The 20,758-nt window shown below is 37.5% G+C and overlaps 1 protein-coding gene across 2 annotated transcripts in view; it reads left to right on the top strand.

The window, feature by feature from the left end:
• thsd7a (thrombospondin type 1 domain containing 7A) overlaps positions 1 to 20,758 on the top strand; it is a 127,910-nt gene that overhangs the window by 50,967 nt on the left and 56,185 nt on the right. For both annotated transcript variants that reach the window (XM_012965596.3, XM_012965595.3), the window contains exons 2-3: positions 9,161 to 9,992; positions 19,339 to 19,584. In XM_012965596.3, the coding sequence (XP_012821050.1) occupies positions 9,161 to 9,992; positions 19,339 to 19,584 (1,078 nt within the window). The remainder of the gene's footprint in view (positions 1 to 9,160; positions 9,993 to 19,338; positions 19,585 to 20,758) is intronic.

The following is a 20,758-nucleotide window of genomic DNA, read 5'->3' as shown; positions in this document are numbered from 1 at the left end:
TTCAGGGTGCAAGTGCCCCCTTTTTTATTTACTGTTGACTGCATTCAAAACACTAATACAAATGGCAGGCTTGCTGTTTTCTAACTGGATCATTTACTAAGAGCATTACCTGTTAAGGTAGTAAGCCAATTCACTACATACTGTGTAATGTAATTATGGTTTTTATAAAATCATTAGGATTTATTAAACCATTCTGTCTTGTGACACTAAATTAAGATTCATGTTTAACCTGGCTTTGATCAATATCTAATGTTTTTTTAATCTGACTTTGGTCAATAATGCAGACTGATTGCTGGGGGAATGCTCCCTGTAGTCACAAGCTGACCCTGACTTTTGTAGTTGCGTCTAAAGGAAGCATGTAGCTGCTTTGTTTTCAGCACCTTAGCCATCATGATTAAACTCAATGGAAAAAAATGAGCCATGACAGGGTCAGGATATATCTGCCAGTAATGGCTTCAGAACTGAGAAAGCCAGTCAGATGACTGAAAAATGCAGCAAGTCCAGTTGATTTGACTTATTACTACAGATATACCATGACCTGGGTGAATAAGAACCTTCACAAACAGGGTGGGGAAACTGTGTCTGGCAGGGTTAACTGTACCATTGCATAATGGGGAATGAAGTGCAAGAGCTGACTGGCTAGGAGGTTGGATAATTTTATCCAGCAATGTAACTAGAGACCAATGGACCTGGATGCAGAATTTGCACCTAATCACACCCCTGTCCCCACAGTAGGTCTTGGCTGGTAAAATACCAGACAAGGCCAGGGTTGGTATTACAAAATTACTGGCAATCTATATGCTGTTAAACACCCCCTCTTTCTACTAATGGCCTGCCACAATTCTTCTTTAACTTGTCTTTTTTGGCCCTGCTGCCTTCCCCTTTAGTTCCTGATCCTCCCTTCCACATAGTTAGTCTGCTACTACCACATCATCATTTTAATAGAATACTCCAAAGTGCCCTCCTCTGCTTTAGACTTAGCGATGAGGTCTTATGAGCAAAAGAAAAAGAAAAAAAAGAAAATCATCATCTTGCCTTCTTAAGTCATAGGCCCCCCTCAATGTCAGTGGTCCGCCCCCTTTGCATCATCAGCCTACCCCTTGAGTCAGATGGCAACCCTAGGTAATTACAGTTAATTGGAGTCAGGAGTAGCTCCTCTTTGGAAGAAATTTCAAATAAAGGGGTGAGTGGAAGGTTAGACCTTAGAATAGGGTTTGAGGCCGCAGTTGAAGTGGGCTTGTATATGTTAAACTAACAAGGGAGGGCTAGCCTCATGACTTCAAGAATTGTGTGGAGCAGGAATTGTACTGTATCTCACAACCTCAGCCTTCAGCTGCTCAAGTGATACAAGGTAGCCTTGGGCTATTTGTACATATTGCATGTGTTATTTGCAGCAGCTGAAGCATTAAAAGGTTCCATTACAGGTAATAAATTGGGCTGTGGACGGCAAACCTAAATCAGGTTATGTGAAGGTAAAAAACCTGACAGATGAATTGTAGTAGTGATAAGGGGATACGGGGCATAAATTATTAATGCTGTGTATCTCAAGTTTTTAAACCTGAAAACTGTAATTAACTTTAAAATGTAATTCCTAATAGAAGAACCCTTTCAGAATAGATGAAAGCACCTCGAAACAACACACAAGTCAGGATCATCCACCAAATAATGGTATTCAAAGAACCCAAGTAGCTAAGCTAAATGATAGCTTCCTTATTATTCAGTATTAAGTTTCATGTCAGTGTACTAATTTCATTATTTGCATTTTTTTTGCAATTTTTGTTTAGTTTTCATGAACTGTATTTTTATTGCTTATTTTTGCTTTTGTGCTGCACTGAAGAAATGTTCCATTGCGCCATCAATTTTCCATACAATCTTTAAATCTTGGCCTTATCAGATCATCCCTTCCTTGAGCGAAGGCAATTAAAAGTTTCAAATAGCATAGTCTGCATTTATTGTATCCTTTATATTTTTAGCCATGAACATTACCGCTGGTTAATGCACATCTAATCAAATGTGGAAAGGCAATCTATAAAAATGTGTGGAAAAGGGCTGAGGGGGGTTGGTTTTCCGAGGGAAATGCTGAGGTAGAAGATGAAGGCATCTCTACATAAAACATTAACTTTGATGTTAACTTCAGTCAACATTTTAACTTTGATGTTGGCTTCAAACTGTGTTGGTTTCCCCTGTGAGAGATTTAAAATCTGGAATGATCAACATATTGGCGATCGCGGCGCTTAGACTAATCAGCAATGATTTTTCTTAGTAATATCAGTATTGCTTTGCACTTCTAATTACTGTTCACTGTCCATTTGTAGTTTAGATCCTTACAGATTTTAAATGGGTTGACCCAAAACTAGGCTATGGTGAAACAAGGGAATTAGATGGGGAGGCCATTATTAGATATTTTGTAATCTTCTGTTTGTAATAGGTAGACATTATAATTATCCAATTTTTACATATGTTTCGTGACTTAGTTAAAGTTGTAATGCCCTGCATTAGGATATTTGCTACACTATCAGCTGAGTGATTCTCAATGCCTACAAAGCATGAACATGGCAATTGTGCAGAAAAGTACAGTAACCCCCCCCCCCTCCACCTTACACAGATTTGTATAATGCCTTTCCACCAGTGTGGGTATATACTGGTATTTGAAAATAATTATAAAATAAAAATGAAACTCCACATATGCATAAACAGTTTTATTATATGGGCTCTGCCTTTGCTGTACATTTTTGAAAGCAAAATCAATATGCTCATTCACTTTGTGCCCATTATTCATTATTATTATTCATTATTTATGGCATTAGTGTCTCCTCTTCCATTCTTTATCTTATCTGATGCCAACATATTATGCAGTGTTTGCAGAAACTGACTTTCATTCATACAATTTCCTGTGTCCCATTGAGGCTTCAGTCTAATGGGATAATATAAGAATACTCACATAGGTTCATTTATAAACAACTATGCACCTGGGCAGTAACCTATAGCAACCAATTAGTGACTGGCTTTTTTCAGGCAGCTGTAGGTTGAGCAATGAACAATGAAAGCAAACATTTGATAGTCCTAGTGCAAATTTGCCCAAATGTTTTCAGCAGGTCTAGTTAACAAAGTGGCCAGTAATGGTATTTCTTTAAAACCATAGCAACCAAAAAGCACACAGTTTGTACTGGTCACCTGTCTGAAAGCAAATATCTGATTGGCTACTATGGGTTACTAGATCTGATGCAAATATTACCATTTTTATTTTATTACGCCCGCTTTACAATAATTTTAAGTGGGCACGATAACTTTTAATTGACTGCTTATACTTAATTAAGTTAATTTATTCATATTATACTTTTAACCCAAACCTGTAAATATAAATATTTATTGAGCAATTCTCTGTTATGCCACTAGGTGGAACATACAATCAAATTTAATACCAGAAAAATATGTTCTTCTAAAATCTTTAGAAAATGTTAATGTTGCAAAGTATCCAGATATCACTGGAACCACTTTTCATGCCAGGAATTCTTTGCCACCTGAATTTTTCATATTAAATTGATTGGGTTATGCCATTCCTATATATAACTATGCCCCTTAGCGATATTACAAAAATTATTTAAGCACAGCGTGTCAAAATCTGCTATGCAGCATCTGTATTTTCAATAGCCCCAGATATTGCTGGATGACATAGAACTGTTGCTTTAGGAATTCTGAAATGAGTTCATTGATGTTCATTCTTGTCTTTAGTAACCCAGGGGCAACTCCACTATATGTTAATGGGAACTGCTGCTAAAATGAACTCAGCCATAAAATTCAACTGGACAACTTTCAACTAATTTAATTATGTGGACTGAGGAATTTCAGTGAGGATCTGACATATATGAGGACTATATGGTTAAATGTGCACAAAAATCATCTGCAATAGAGAGATCTAAAACTAAGGGCTTCTAACAGAAAATATAAATTGTGCATTGTTTAAATCAGTATGATGTTAGTGCAAAAACCTCTCTGTATTGTTTTAGGGGCTGATTTACTAATCCACGAATCCGAATCCCGAATTGGAAAAAATCGGATTGGAAAACAAACATTTTGCGACTTTTTCATATTTTTTGCGATTTTTTTGTCACCGTCGCAACTTTTTCGTAGCCGTCACGACTTGCGCGAATTGTCGCGAGTTTTTCATAGCCATTATGACTTTCGTGAATTGTCGCGACTTTAGCATAGGCATTACGACTTTCGCAAATTGTCGCGACTTTTTCGCATTGAGCGCTCGAAAAATTTGTGACAATTCGCGAAAAAGTCACAAAATGCTGATCATTACGAAAAAAACGCATTCGGACGCTTTTCGGACGTTCGTGGATTAGTAAATGCGCTCCTTAGTATCATGATGGCCACAAAAAATTATATTGCAGTATTTTTACAACTATTTTACTTACAAATTGTAATTATTTTGAAAAGCCTTAAAGTAAAACTATACCCCCAGAATGAATACTTAAACAGCAGATAGTTTATATCATATTAATTGACCTATTAAAGAATCTTACCAAATTGAAATGTATACAGTGGAGGAAATAATTATTTGACCCCTCACTGATTTTGTAAGTTTGTCCAATGACAAAGAAATGAAAAGTCTCAGAACAGTATCATTTCAATGGTAGGTTTATTTTAACAGTGGCAGATAGCACATCAAAAGGAAAATCGAAAAAATAACTTTAAATAAAAGATATCAACTGATTTGCATTTCATTGAGTGAAATAAGTTTTTGAACCCCTACCAACCATTAAGAGTTCTGGCTCCCACAGAGTGGTTAGACAATTCTACTCAATTAGTCAACCTCATTAAGGACACCTGTCTTAACTAGTCACCTGTATAAAAGACACCTGTCCACAGAATCAATCAATCAAGCAGACTCCAAACTCTCCAACATGGGAAAGACCAAAGAGCTGTCCAAGGATGTCAGAGACAAAATTGTAGACCTGCACAAGGCTGGAATGGGCTACAAAACCATTAGCAAGAAGCTGGGAGAGAAGGTGACAACTGTTGGTGCGATTGTTCGAAAATGGAAGGAGCACAAAATGACCATCAATCGACCTCGCTCTGGGGCTCCACGCAAGATCTCACCTCGTGGGGTGTCAATGATTCTGAGAAAGGTGAAAAAGCATCCTAGAACTACACGGGAGGAGTTAGTTAATGACCTCAAATTAGCAGGGACCACAGTCACCAAGAAAACCATTGGAAACACATTACACCGCAATGGATTAAAATCCTGCAGGGCTCGCAAGGTCCCCCTGCTCAAGAAGGCACATGTGCAGGCCCGTCTGAAGTTTGTCAATGAACACCTGAATGATTCTGTGAGTGACTGGGAGAAGGTGCTGTGGTCTGATGAGCCCAAAATAGAGCTCTTTGGCATTAACTCAACTCGCTGTGTTTGGAGGAAGAAAAATGCTGCCTATGACCCCCAAAACACCGTCCCCACCGTCAAGCATGGGGGTGGAAACATTTTGCTTTGGGGGTGTTTTTCTGCTAAGGGCACAGGACAACTTATTCGCATTAACGGGAAAATGGACGGAGCCATGTATCGTGAAATCCTGAACGACAACCTCCTTCCCTCTGCCAGGAAACTGAAAATGGGTCGTGGATGGGTGTTCCAGCACGACAATGACCCAAAACATACAGCAAAGGCAACAAAGGAGTGGCTCAAGAAGAAGCACATTAAGGTCATGGAGTGGCCTAGTCAGTCTCCGGACCTTAATCCAATAGAAAACCTATGGAGGGAGCTCAAGCTCAGAGTTGCACAGAGACAGCCTCGAAACCTTAGGGATTTAGAGATGATCTGCAAAGAGGAGTGGGACCAACATTCCTCCTAAAATGTGCGCAAACTTGGTCATCAATTACAAAAAACGTTTGACCTCTGTGCTTGCAAACAAGGGTTTTTCCACTAAGTATTAAGTCTTTTTTTGTTAGAGGGTTCAAAAACTTATTTCACTCAATGAAATGCAAATCAGTTGCTATCTTTTATTTAAAGTTATTTTTTCGATTTTCCTTTTGATGTGCTATCTGCCACTGTTAAAATAAACCTACCATTGAAATGATACTGTTCTGAGACTTTTCATTTCTTTGTCATTGGACAAACTTACAAAATCAGTGAGGGGTCAAATAATTATTTCCTCCACTGTATATCAGTAAATATTGCCCTTTTACATCCTTTCCCTCGAGCCACCATTTTGTGATGGGCTGTGTGCTCTCTCAGAGATCACCTGACAGGAAATAATGCAGCTCTAACTGTAACAGGAAGTAGTGTGGGAGTAAAAGACAAAACTTTGCCCATTAATGGCCTCATTCCATTTAATCTATTGATCATGGTTATTTCTCGCCAAGTAAGAATGAAAATTCAGCAGTCTTTCATGTCGAGTTCCACAGCGGAGCTCCGTCTCATGCAAAAAAAATTGTTAATTAGACGCACACTGTTTTTCCAAGGTGCTCCGTACGATAAGTTGAGGCGACAGCGTGCCTTTCTCAAGTGACGGGACATATGTTTACCGAACTGAAATTGTCATTCTCTACATAAGTATGTCATTTTCTGATTTTGTTGTTGAGTCTCTGCTGGGGTTCCCACGAGGCGCTGGATGCAATTTTCTGAAAATGTAGAACCAATTCTGACATTGTACAGTCATGGAGTGCAGCAAATAGAGCCGTGATGTAGTTATTTGAAAACCTCGATGAGATATAAATCAAGGTATAATCTTGACACGACAGAAAAAGAATTGCAATTGTATTTACCATATATTTGTTTTGTAGGCAAGCAGGGAATCTTCAAACTATGATTTAAAAAGTAATCAGCACAAAACACCAAGAGAGTTTGTGTTAGCTTAATCTATGTGTAGCAGCTGGCTGCTCAGGAGAATATAAGCACCGGGGAGGACATGCCGTGCACCTTACTATTTCCTTTTATGTCAATTACTGTGCGTTTTATTACTACTAAAGACATGTGAACAGATTTTATGCTGCGAAAATGATGTGTTATTAAATCTAAAATACCTGGTTTATTGTTTTCCAAAACATTTCCTGCATCTTGGGGGAACTTTTATTTAGCAAAGTTTTCTTGAATGGCTTTTTTTTTGCTTTAAGTTTTGCTCTTCAACAGAAAAGTGATGGCCTTTGTGGAGCAGGCCTAGAGATTTGTCAGGGGTTGAACTGTGAAACACATGCATTGTGGCTAATTTTAGATTGTATGTACATGGTAACTGTGCATGAACCTTAGTTTAAATCTATTGCCTTCTAAAAGTCTGCCTGTATAGTAAAATGATATATCAGTATTACATATGATTTAAAGGAACTGTAACACCAAAAAATTAAAATGGATTAAAGAAATTAAACTATAATGTACTGCTGCCCTGAACTGGTAAAAGTTGTGTGTTTGCTTCAGAACCACTACTAGAGTTTATATAAAAACCCTGGTGTGTAGCCATGGGGGCAGCCATTCAAAAGGAGAAAAGGCACAGGTTACATAGCAGATAACAGATAAACCCTGTAGAATACAATGGTGTCTAATCTGTTATCTGCTATATAACTTGTGCCTTTTCTCCTTTTTTCCAGCTTCAATGGCTGCCCCCATGGCTACACATTAGCTTATTTATATAAACTATAGTAGTGTTCCTGGAGCAAACACACCAGTTTTACCAGTGCAGGGTAACAGTAAATTATATTTTAATTACTTTAAAACACTTTCATTTTTTGGTGTTACTGTTCCTTTAAACAGACCCTGAATTTTCTGAAAAGTAACCTAAATATGAATACAGTAATTTCTGAATGCATAATATACATAATATATGTAACAGGTAGATGGGGTAGGGGTAAACTAAAATCACACTTACCCCAATTGGTGTACCTCAGGACCAGTCCAATTGGACACAACTTCCAGCAACTCATGGTAGGCACTTGTTACACAGGACTCTTTATTCTTAGATGGCTCCTCGCTCTACTGTTGCAGGAAGGGTTAACCACACTGATCACACAAAGCTGACTCTTTTAATTAACTTGGGTGCCAGTGGTTCTTTAAAAACAGATGAAATGCTTACTTGATGAATCCTTTACAATCTCTCTTTGGTGGGTGCTGACTAAATGTTACAATATCAATCAATAAATGCTTTAACACTTTATAAATTCACTGTTACGCACACAATATTAGAGGTAGTGTTCACAACACCCCAGAAGTAACATTATCCCCACTATCCCCAGCACTAGGCGCAGCTCATAGTGGTCCCAAACTTCAAGGATCCCTGAGTCTACCCACTTGAGTGCCTTTACTGACAGCTTGCGACTGCAGGATACTCACCCTCCAGGTCTCCTCGCTGGAGCCTCTGGCTGCTCTACTAACTAGACCTTGATCCTGTCTTTCACTCCTAGAGTGATTTTAACAAAGCTACCCTTACTTCTTCTATACTGGAACCTTCCTCTGTTCCAGGCCCTTCTGCTGTTCCTGACACTTTTACTGCTAAGGGACCTACCAGGGCCCAGCATAGCTGGCTTACATAGGGCTAAGACTCTAAATGTTGACAAAACCTTTACCCTTCTACATTTATATAGTATTTACTTCATGTATATTAACCATATTTAATGTTATATTTATTTTATTGCCAGTATAAAGGTTTTGCTGTGCTTGCAGGAATGACAGCAATCCTTGAAATGTTCACATGCTGTTTCATTAAAGCTCCAAATAAACCAACTGGCTGGAGTAGTTGTACAACTTTAGCATTGCATGCAGTTCTATTTTTATATTTTTTGTGCCTCTGCCAGTATAAAGCCTACCACACAACTTTGACACATGTAAAGCAGATGACAACCAATTTAGGCTTTTGCAGACAGTATGATTACTGGATCACATATATCACCCTAGTCAAGATAAGTTGAGTTGAGCCAGTTTGATGGCTGCCATGTAAGTCAAAATGTATGTGGTAGATGAGACTCTCATTAATATCAAAGTAGCCAGATGTTTTGTGAGGAGAATTAGATTCACCCTTATAAGCTTAGAAAGGATGTCAGCAATACCCTGATTTAAATACCTGAAATGTAGTAGCAAATTGCTTCATATGAAACAAATTTCAAACGCCTGATTATTATTATTATTGCATAAATCATAATTTTAAAACAAAATATTTTGCTTGTTTTTTTAAAGGTCCCTGGGGCAGATGTATGGGCGATGAATGTGGACCTGGAGGTATTCAAACAAGGGCAGTTTGGTGTGCCCATGTCGAAGGATGGACGACCCTCCCTACAAACTGTAAACAGACAGACAGGCCCGAAAACCAACAGAACTGTTTTAGAGTTTGCGACTGGCACAAGGAAATGTATGACTGGCAGTTAGGAAGTTGGAATCAGTGTAAACCAGTTATATCCAGATCTTCAGAGAAACCCACAGAATGTACTAAAGGTGAGGAAGGCATTCAGACTAGAGAAGTAACATGCATCCAGAAAGCAAATGGGGCAGTAGCTGATGATAGTATATGTGAATACTTTGAACCTAAGCCTCGACTGGAACAAGGATGCCTCATTCCCTGCCCTCAAGACTGCATTGTATCAGAATATTCTTCATGGTCAGAATGCTCCAGAACATGTGGCAATGGATTAAAACACAGAACCCGATATGTTATTACTTTGGCCCAGTTTGGTGGATCAGCATGTCCTAACCTTACAGAATACCAAACATGTCAGTCTGCCCCATGTGAGGGTGAAGAAAATATGTACAGTCTGAGTGTTGGACCCTGGAGTTCTTGCTCAATTCCACTTTCTAGACATGTAAGACAGACTGGTAAACGAGGCAAAAATAGAGAGCGAGCGAAGGAAAGAGAAAAGGCAGTGAAGGATCCAGAAGCACGTGAGCTTATTAAAAAGAAAAGAAACCGGAACAGAAAGAATAGACAGGAGAATAGATATTGGGATATACAGATTGGTTACCAGACACGACTAGTAACTTGTATGCACCGGAATGGAAAAACTGCTGCGTTAAGGTAAGGACTTATTTCTATAAGCTAATGTATTTTATTAGTGGTTGCGCTTTTCCCTCTTTCTTCCTTTTAACAATGCTTTTTCTTGCCTCCTAGCTCTACTCTATACCCATTCCTTTCTTTTATTCCCTGTGTCATTCTTCAGATCATTACTGAATTCCTTCCATTCACCTTTTAAACTCTCAATTATTGTTTCCTATGTATTTTCTTACTTACTCTTTTTTTGCATGGATTACTATTAATATTTATGGAGTTCTGTTTTTAACCCCCATTTACCCCTTTTACCACTACAGGGATCAGAATGCTAGTATTCAAACTGTATATAAATGTAGGGCAAAATTCCAGTTTCATTTTTGTTTTGATTATTGTGCTCATGAAACAATGCTTATTAACCTTTCTCTGTTGCTATAATTACTAACTGTTAAAATTGCTGTTATAATTATTATGTGCAACAGCTTTTATTAGGGTAACAACAATTACTATAAAAGTAAATATGCCTCTGAGCTAAAAGGCTGCCAGTTAGAGAGACACGATGCACAATATGTATTGCCCATAGCATTTTAATACCCATTTATTGCTTCATTTCAAAACTTGTATTGTACCATATCCCTTTAATGGTCATTTTGAAATGAAACAGCTTAAGAGAGAGCTAAAATGGGTCTTTGTCTGCTCACCCTCAGTGTATGTTTTCTAGATTTTAGCTTAATGCCACATGGGGCTGATTCTCTGCCTGTGGATAAATGCAGGCTGAGAATCAGCCCTACACTGACATTAGCCTTTTGCCTGTGTCTGCCCCCAATTTTGGCTTTGAAATAAATACTCATGCATTTTAGGGCTGAAATCTGCTCTGTATGCCTGCACCCAGGCTGATACAATGCACAGGGAAAAGCAGATACCAGTGTAGGGGCTGACTGTCTGATTCTCGGTTTATCCAGCATTAGCCCTAGGTTCTCAGTCCCTGGAGTACTTTAGGATGAGGTGGGTACAGCGTGCACCTGGGGCTACAAGAAGCTATTTTCACTGTCAAAGCACATTTCAACTGATTCTATTAGGCTGAGGTAAGGGGCACTTATACCTGTTTAGAATTGTTGAAGGATGCACTATTTTGAGATTCGGCTGAACCCTGAATCCTTCGTGAAAGATTGTAAATACCGAACTGAATCCTAATTTACATATGCAAATGAAGATACAAGATGGCCAAAAAGAACCGTGTGCTTAGCTCGCAGCAAAATAGTCTGAAACTTCTGTGTTTATGTGACGAAAAGTCACATGATTTGGACTTGGTTCAGCCAGGACCATAGATTTGCTGAATTCTACTGAAAAGGCAGAATCTTGGCTGAATCCCGAACCGAATCCTGGATTTGGCGCATCCCTAATTTTTTTATTTCTTAATTATTTCATTTGAATTGCAATTTAAAAATGCATTTAACATTAATATTTGTGTCTACCTAAACTAACTATAGTTTAGGTAGCAGGAAAGATTAAAGCTAAGTAACCTTTTAAGGTCTATGAAAGGTCTATGTAAATACAGCTTACAGTACAGCTGCTCTGAGTCCTCTGTGAAAAGAAATACTTTGTTCCCTTGTTTCTATTCTGTACACATGAGCTTCTGTGTCAGACTTCCTTCTCTCAGCAAAACTCTTCAGGACACAGCAGAAGCTTGCGCAGCTTGCTCCTCTCATCTTCTCCATCCTCCCTTGTCCCCCCCTCCCTTCTTCCTCTTCCCCCCTTATCTCTCCTGCAGCAAGTGGCAAAGCAGCAGGAGAGATACAGGCAGGGAAGTGACATCAGACCAAGCTAAAATGGCAGGTGCTATCTTAAACAGAGAGGTTCTAGGGCTGTTTACTCAGGCATGGTAAAGGATTTTACAGAATAAATATAGCATTCTAGGTTGCACTATTGTGGCTAATCTATTGGCAATAAACGGCCTCAGTAGCTTTCCCAGTCCTTTAAGAAGGGGTAGGCCTGGGTGTTGACTATGATAAATAAGTGAAGCCATGATGAGAAAAACAGTCCATATAAACCTATTGTAGCTTTATTTGATCAGCTTATATACGGGTGAAGTGCTTACACTATTACAGTAGTAGATCATCAGAGCCCAGTCACACATGGAAATACACACTGCTAGACTCATCTCACTTCCATGGGGAGCTACATTCTACTGTAGAATATTGCATAGATGAGACTTCTGGTTTCTCTTTCACGCTAATAGCCTTTATTTAAAAGCTGTGACCTGTGCCCAGAATTTGAATAGAGGCTATTGATGTTAAAGACACGCTTGGAGTTCTGTCTACTCAACTTACTATTCTACTTACAGGTTCACAGTAATGGTGCCTACAGTATACTATATATTGTGTATAATCATCATACCCACCATTGGTGTAAATAAAGCAAAAAATAGTAATTAATCATTTAATGCCTTAATACATTGTTAGCCTTTCTATCTTTACACAACATTACATGGTCCAGGATCACATGTAAAATATTTGAACTGTGCAATAAATTAAAATCCATTTAAGCAAAGAAAATTGCAGTTCTAGGCCAATATCTATTTGGGGAACGAGCCATTTCTATTCTCAGTGTGGTACACATGGAGCATTGCTAATGTGTAAGCTAAGCTAACTGAACTGTAAAATAAAAAATGTCTAATTACTTTAATAAGTCCCCCATCTCATATAATTAACCAGCAATTGGTAATAGGTTAGGCATATCTTGGCAGATTACAGTGGCTTGGGGAACGGGAGTGTAAACACATTTTTCAGAAAATTACAGTTATCATTTATCAGATTTAAACTGGCTGGCAGTTAGTAAAAGCAAACAAGTACCAACATGCCAGTAGCTCATATATATATATATACAGTAGAAGACCATATTACACAGAAACCTTTTACAGCCTAGTGGAGATATAGCAGCTCTATCAGATTTAATATATATGCTTCTGAGCTCTGGGCCTTGTTTACTTGGCAGGTTTTACTACTGCATCCCTGCAGCCCCTATTTTTCCCTGAATTTATTGTGTATATTGTGTAGTGTTAGAAAGCATCTCACAGGGCCATGGCCACATCTCTAGCAGATTTGCTGTTTTCCCTTATAAATAACACCAATTAGGAAATTGTATTAATAAAATGACACATTTTCTATACAGATTTCCAATGCAGAAGGTGTTTGTATGCTTTGAGCAATTAAACATCATTCTGTGCTTTGATTTGTTCATAATTTGTTTTCAATAATTCCAATAATTTTTAATTAATTCATTCTTTTTTGTATTATGTGTATATTATTTTCTTTGCTGTTATTTAACTAAATACCTCATCTTGCAATTAACCATTTAGACTTTATCTGGCTTTTTCAGTGACCTCACATACATGTGGGAGTTGTCAGCCAACCAATCAAACCTTATAAAGGTAGTAAATACAATGATTTTCAGTAAAGTATAATACAATCATTTAAATGCAAGCCTGAGGGTAGCATGCACATGTTGATAATTACATAGATTTTATATATGTGTATAAAATAAGGGGCTAATTTAAAGGGGAACGCCACCCAAACTAAACGTAAGCTTTATGAAAAGAAAACAAAATTTCAATCAACTTTGCAATATACATCAACTAAAAATATGCAGCTTTTTCATAATTTTTAATGTAATGATATGGTTTGGAACAGCTACTTAACCCTGGCCCCCTGTTCTCCTGCTGGCTGACTACTTTGAGGTTTAGATTAAATGTAACAGTAGTCAACTGTCCTCAGCCTGTCCTGCCTCCTGCAACACAATGTCCTGCACACTTGATGTCAATAAGGATAGGAACATCACAGTGCAATGCATTGGGGGTTATGTAGTTCCTGCATGCTGTCTGTAAGCTGTGGAGAAGTTGTTACAATTTATAACATCAGTGTTTTAGTCCCTTCTCCCCTGCCAGGATTTAAAATGATGTAGAAAGAGAAGAGCTGTTTGGCAGCTGAATTTTAGCATATAAAAATGTTATAGTGGTATATTAGGGTTTTTGTGTTGTGTAGGGCTTTTTAGCAAATATTGGTTTGGATGCCCAAGTTCTTCTATAATACTGCTCGCGAGTTCCTGACCCCAAGCATAGTTTCTGTAGCTAATTACTTAAGCTAGCTGCAAAATTTTTGTTTTTTCCCTGAGCAGGTTTTTGAAAAAGATAAAAAGCTCGGCACCCAAAACCTGCTGAGCTTTTTATTTTCTTCAAAAATACTCTCAGGGGGAAAAAAAACCCATTCAGCTGCAAGCAGATGTAATCAGATACAGAAACCACGTAGGAGTTCAGGGACTCACACAAGGTTTAAGTAACCGATTGCTTGAGCCCAGAGGCTTGAGAAATAATAAATCAGCCCCTGAGAGTAAAACAGAAGGGCTTTATGTCTTATTACATATCTGATTTTACAACCGAATGGAAATATTGCTTTGTACTAGTATACCTGTATACCCTATATAACATATCCTAGCAGGGATGTTGAGAAAATCTTATTCATAACAAAACCAATGTTCATCATTTGCAGATGATAGGCTTTTGGTGTTGCACCTGAGAGGCAGGTGGAAGTGAGGAGGGTCCACAATCATTTGTGTATATTGCTATAACAATTACATTGATTAGTGATATTGTCCGACAATGTGACATATTGCTGAAAATAATAACATTCATTCCTCTGATGGCAAAACCACTGCACCCAGTTTAATCTCCCATTGAAGCATTACAGAGGAATTCTACAACCAATAAAAGGTAAAGACTAAATGCCTCCCATAGCTTAAGTCTAAGGGCCATAGTGCATGTTTTCCAGCTTTCCATCATGAACATTATTTACCTCCTGCTTAAGGGCTTTCTTAAAGAGTCAGCAGATTATTGTCATGATGGACAAATCCTGTGATTTCTGCTTATCTTCTTCCAGATCATCTGAGATTGATCAGGGTAAAGCAACAGTGAGAGGTTATATGCCTATCATTTAATGGGCAATATTTTTAGTTATATAGAGACTTTCTAGCTTCTAATAAGGCATGAACCCACCCTATCAGAATATCCCTAAGTCTTATGGGAGTGCTTAGTGTAAGTGACTGAGCAAATCTATGGTTCTCCTGAATTGTGGTGAGAGTGTGATATTGCAGTAACAAGTCTTTTCAGAAAGCAAGAACAGAGAATAATAAATGTGTATTGTCATAGTATCAAAAGGTTGAATTGAGCAATTAATAAAGAAACATTGGAGGAAGCTAGCTTATGTTATATTGTATTATGTTGTATCTTTGTAATCTGATTAGGGCTTTTCCAAAGGTTAAAAAGGATCTGATAAAAGCATATGTCCTTATAAAAGGCCTTATAGAACTTGTTAAGCAATTCAGTAGTTGGAAAGTGTTGACTGTTGGGAAGAAGGACAAGGAGTCTATGGGGCCAATTCATTAAAACACGAGTTCGAACCCCGAATGGGAAAAATTCGGATTGGATACGATAATTTCTGAAGATCACAAATATCACGAAAATGCTTACGAAAAAATCGTATTAGTCACGATAATATCGTATTGGCAATCTGAAAGTGACATGATTTTCATACCGAACGATTGTAAACAGCGGCAGAACTTTTCCGAATTTTTTGCGCAAGCGCAAAACAATCGTTGAAAATATGCTCATAGCGTTCGAATGAAAGCTCCGAGCGTTCGTGCCCTAATAAATCTGCCCCTATGAGTTGCCATTGTTCTCGGCACACTTGGTGGCAAAAGATACAGTAATTACCTGCAAAGACCAAGCAATTGTTTTGAGTTTTTGTATGAAGTAACTGCACTAGCATCCAAGCACCAAAGAGAATAGAAGATGATCTTAAATGATGCTCAGACAGATGAAGAATGGACTTCCCATATGAAGTTATTTAGCGGAGCCTGAGCTATTTGAGGTTAATATATTATAGTGAGAGGGGTCATGTTAAGGGGCATTAAGGGGCAGCCAAACCATGTTAATAAAAGTTTTTCCTTAAGAGGTTAAACTATTTTATTTTTTAACATGTTTTTCTCATATTTGTGTTTAACGGCTTCTTATTGTGTATAATAATGAGCCCTACAGAGGCAGATGATTCCCTTACATACACTAAAATAATAAATATATATTTAGGCCACAGTTTCTTTTAAGTACTAAAAATAATGAGGTATACAGCACAGTTTATGAATAGGGGTTAGCACTGCCAAATCTGAATATGCTATATTGAATATTTTAGTGGATTGAAATCACATCTGAATAATACATCTTTCTTTTGTCTTTTATGTCACATTTCTATTATGTGTCAGGGCTTCTAACAAAGCAGCTTTTATGCTGTTTGAAGGATGCAGTGTTAACAGTTTAATCATTCATACAATCTGTGCACTCCACTTTCTGCTATTTTACATATTTAAAATAATTGTATTTATGTTTCTGTATCACGGCAGGAGTTAGTTTGCCTTGAATAACTTTGTTTATCGTGCTTCTGCACAGTAGGGAATATATAGCAAGCATAATTATAGGCAGAGATGCATTTTTGTAACCCTGAAAACTTGTGGACACAATTAAAATGAAGTACCCAAAATGTAATATGATTTATGAATGTAATAAACTAAATATGTTTTTGCAATTTAGTGTTACTGTAGGGTAGTTACCTGAATGGACACCTAAATTCACTAAATTCAGACTTAATCACAATGTTTATTACCCTCAATGCAGTATTCTTTCCACAGTATTCCTGCTTTATTGTGGGCATCCATTTTTCATATTGACAATGGTTTAACTGTAACAACATTACTGAACGTGGCTTCAGTAACAGCATAAGGCAGTTGTGGCTATGGACGCAAGTCGCTAAGGGAACTGTGGAATTACAGCCTTCCTTTGTGTCCATGTGTCAAATGCAGCTCAGTACTGTAGTGGCATTATTGGCACTTCCCATGCCACAGGGCTAATAACATACATGGCACCCACATAGAAATGTACGTATGACAAGCTGTGCTCTACTTGTAACATGTGATGATGAATCATTTAATAACACTCAAAAGGGTATTATAATTTACTTTAGATTTATATACTATGACCAAACATGTGGGCTTGTGGATTAATAAGGACAAATTGCTTTTCCTTGAATTGTACTATCCCTAGAAATTACAGGAATGCCATATTGTATCCCTTAAATATTAAATTTAAACAAAAGGAATAAAATGTATTTTAATTAATGAAATGGGTTTTATATAATGCATGTTCAACACTGCTGATTTACACTATATAAAATAGTGCTGCCTTACAAATCTCCTACTGACCACCTGCCCGAAGCTAACATGTTATGTAATGTGTTCCACTAATACACCATTGGTTTAGTTAATTGTGCTTATAAATGATTGCTTTATGGCAGTTGTTTATAGGGAAATGAAGTTGCTGCTGACAAATGCCCAGTTTTGCTTTTCTAGTTTGTTTATAGTTGGTTGGGTGATGCTAAAACACGTCCCCAAGGGCTCCTCTCTGCTGGCAGTAAGCTATAACAGTGCCAGGTTAAATCAAGTGGAAACAAAGAATATAATGTGCAATGTTTTAGCATTCCCTTGTGCTTTTTAACTTTGTTTCAAGGATTAGTAGCAATAAGGAATAAAAATACTATCAGTTCATTTACATGCAATATTTAAGCTCCCATCATTCCCTGATACAATCAGGTGGTCCCAGTGGTGTCCAATAAAAGGGCAGCCACTGGGGAGTTTTAACCTTGAAAATAAGCAAGTTGCACATAAAATTCAGTCCCTTTGTAAAATGTATAAATAAGTAGTAAAAATCTTAATCAGATGAAAGTGAGTGCAGAACTGGCCGGACAAGGGATTGAAAATATTGCAAATATGGACAAACAATCCCTGTCCTATATATATTTATAATGGTGTGCAGAGGGCCTCTTGTCTCTGTCTATATGAATTTACTGGTGCACTCCAGCTTAAATGTTTAAAATTTTGTGGTGAGCAACAAATTTTCTCTTTTTTTTTGCTACATGCAATATTTACTTGGGTGTCTGTACATTGTAAATTGAATAATAATCTTTAAAACACATGTTTTTAAAAACAAATTTTATTTACAGGGGGCCATCAACAATAACCTGGGCAAGTGCTTGAGCAGTGAGGGGTGCAAATCGTGCCCCTTAGTGCTCATTCAGGGGTTTTGCTACTCTCTGCACCTCTTGCTGTACAAAAACCTGCTAGCACTTCCTTTCGCTGGGCTATACCTGCACACTGATCCTTAAATTAATCTGGTGTAAAGTGCAGAGCACAGCGCTGGGGGGCACACGAAAGCCCCATCCTTTCCGTCTGCCTATTGCACACAGTAAGGGTAAGCTGCCTCAGCCTCAGCGCTTGTGGGATTTAGATACCCAAGTTAAAAGGGAACAGCAGACACAGAGTGGTTTTGGGATGTTGTAGGGATATTTTTGGTTCCTAAGCTTGTAAATACATTACTTTTTACCATTAAGGAGTAGCCTATAGCAGGAATTAAGGATGGGGTTCTTTGGGATGGGTTTCTCACTTGCTGTCACCTCTTAACTTAGATGTTTAAATCACACAATAGACCAAGAACAGGAGTGTCAAGGCTCTAAGCAATGAACAATAGTAATGTCCCATCCACTCACTCATCCACCAACATTTTTTTCAGTGTGTAACTACAGTAGTTCATTTCATCGTTGTGACTTTCAAATATAGTTACAGCATATAAAAGTACCTTGTATAAAAAAAATCCTCCAGGTGTGGTTTTGTGTGTACATACATATATGTGTGTGTTTTTTTTAGTTAATCTTTATTGATATAAACACCATCTGTCTTGTTCATATTGTACCCAGTGAAACTATATTACTTCATTTTATTTAATCTCATTTTATATGCATAAAGACTTTTTTTGCCTTTTGCATAGATCCATGTGGCTGCCTTTCTTCTTATAGGTCAGCTATTGTCGCCAATGAGCAGATCTAATAACACTCACATATGGGGTCATGTTGGCAGAGTAGACATTATAATGTAGGATGACAGGCAGAACCTCATTTTTATTTGTGTTTATCTAAAAGTACTAAAGTCAATAGCGCACAGAACAAACAAGATTCTAACTGGTGAGCAAGACTTGAATAGGAGGACACATCCAACGTAATGTTGGAAGCACTATCATCATTCCATCATCTGCAATGTGTGATATATATTCATACTAATACAATGTCTAGTGATGAAGACAGGATTTATCCTCAGGACAACTGAAGTCAATTTCAGAAATATGCTGCACAATGTTATTGGGTGTTTGATTGGGATTCTGTACAATAAACCTGTGTGCCATTCCATATTTCAAGAGTTAACTAAAACAGTTGTATATATTTTTCAGTTTTTGCCAACAGGAAAAGTTGCCAATTACGTTCCAGTCTTGTGTTATTGACAAGGAGTGCCAAGTGTCTGAGTGGGCAGAATGGAGCCCTTGCTCCAGGGCTTGTGATATGGAATCTCCTGGTGGATATCGTACTAGGAAAAGGACTATCAAACTATTTCCAATTGGGAATGGAAACGAATGTCCAGAGCTAGAAGAAACAGAAGATTGTACTCCTCCACCAGACGGGCCACAAGTTTGTATTAAGTAAGTATAAAGATATTGAAACAATTAGGAATATATATATATATTCCAGCATTCTGAATGTGTAATGTAAACCCTGTATTATAATTAACAGATTCAAGTTTTGATTCCTTTCTACTTACAAATTTGTGTTTGGTCCTTGCTTAAATATAATGCAGTGTAATGTAGTGGTTTGGCATTCAGACAAATCTCTTATGGAGTGTTCTTTGAATTTTTATACCTTCTTGGTTGTACTGGTTCACTATTAGCACTTGTCCTGGGAACAACCTTTTGCATTATGGATTGGACCTCTTTTAGAATACATAGGGGGACTTTTAGATGTGGTTTATGACTATTAAGAATAGAAGCCTTACTTGCCTATATTTATATAAGCCACTTGTGAGAATACAGGGGGTTGCTTATTTTTCTTTTAAAGAGATATTAGAAACACTAGAAATTAAACCATTTTTTACATCCATCATAACATTGTTGTTGCATGCTATATATAATTTTGTCTTAAAAGTATTTCCCCGATGCTTTACATAATCTATCTGATCTGACATATTTGTGCTACAGTAGTCAGTTAACATTAGAAGCTATTACTGACAGGTTGAGAAGGGACAGTCAGGTTGGCAAAACAGTCAGGTTTAGGAACTTCAAGTACAAATTAATTACAAAAGCAGCCCTATCAGCAAAAAATGATCAATATGACCTATAGGGAACTTTTAATGTACATTCATATTTTAAAGAGTAATTTTTTAGTGTCAGTATCACTTTAAGGTAAAGGTAAAAGGGCTTGCTCATTTTAGTATCACTTACCTGTGGTCCCTTGACTGATGAAATCACCTTTGATATAGAACTATTAGAATCAATTAAAAAAGAAAAAGGTTCAGTGCAGTTAGATCATAAATAAGATAATGGCAGCCATTCCATTTTCACTTATGTCCCTATGTTTTGTAAGCATATGTATTAATTAAATATGAAATAGTTGTGTTGTGTCTTATGAAAAGTTTTATGAGTAATAAATGCTGAAATAAATGCTGGTAATACCAAACATGTTGCTGTGCACTCTTAGGGGCACATTTACTAACCCACGAACGGGCCGAATGCGTCCGATTGCGTTTTTTTCGTAATGATCGGTAATTTTGCGATTTTTTTCGGCGTCTTTACGATTTTTGCATAAAAACGCGAGTTTTTC

The sequence above is a fragment of the Xenopus tropicalis genome, chromosome 6 (genome assembly GCF_000004195.4).
Source record: "Xenopus tropicalis strain Nigerian chromosome 6, UCB_Xtro_10.0, whole genome shotgun sequence".
In the NCBI taxonomy this organism is placed as follows: Eukaryota; Metazoa; Chordata; class Amphibia; order Anura; family Pipidae; genus Xenopus; species Xenopus tropicalis.
Note: the sequence above shows the minus strand (reverse complement) of the source record. Positions and strands in the feature narration are given on the sequence as shown.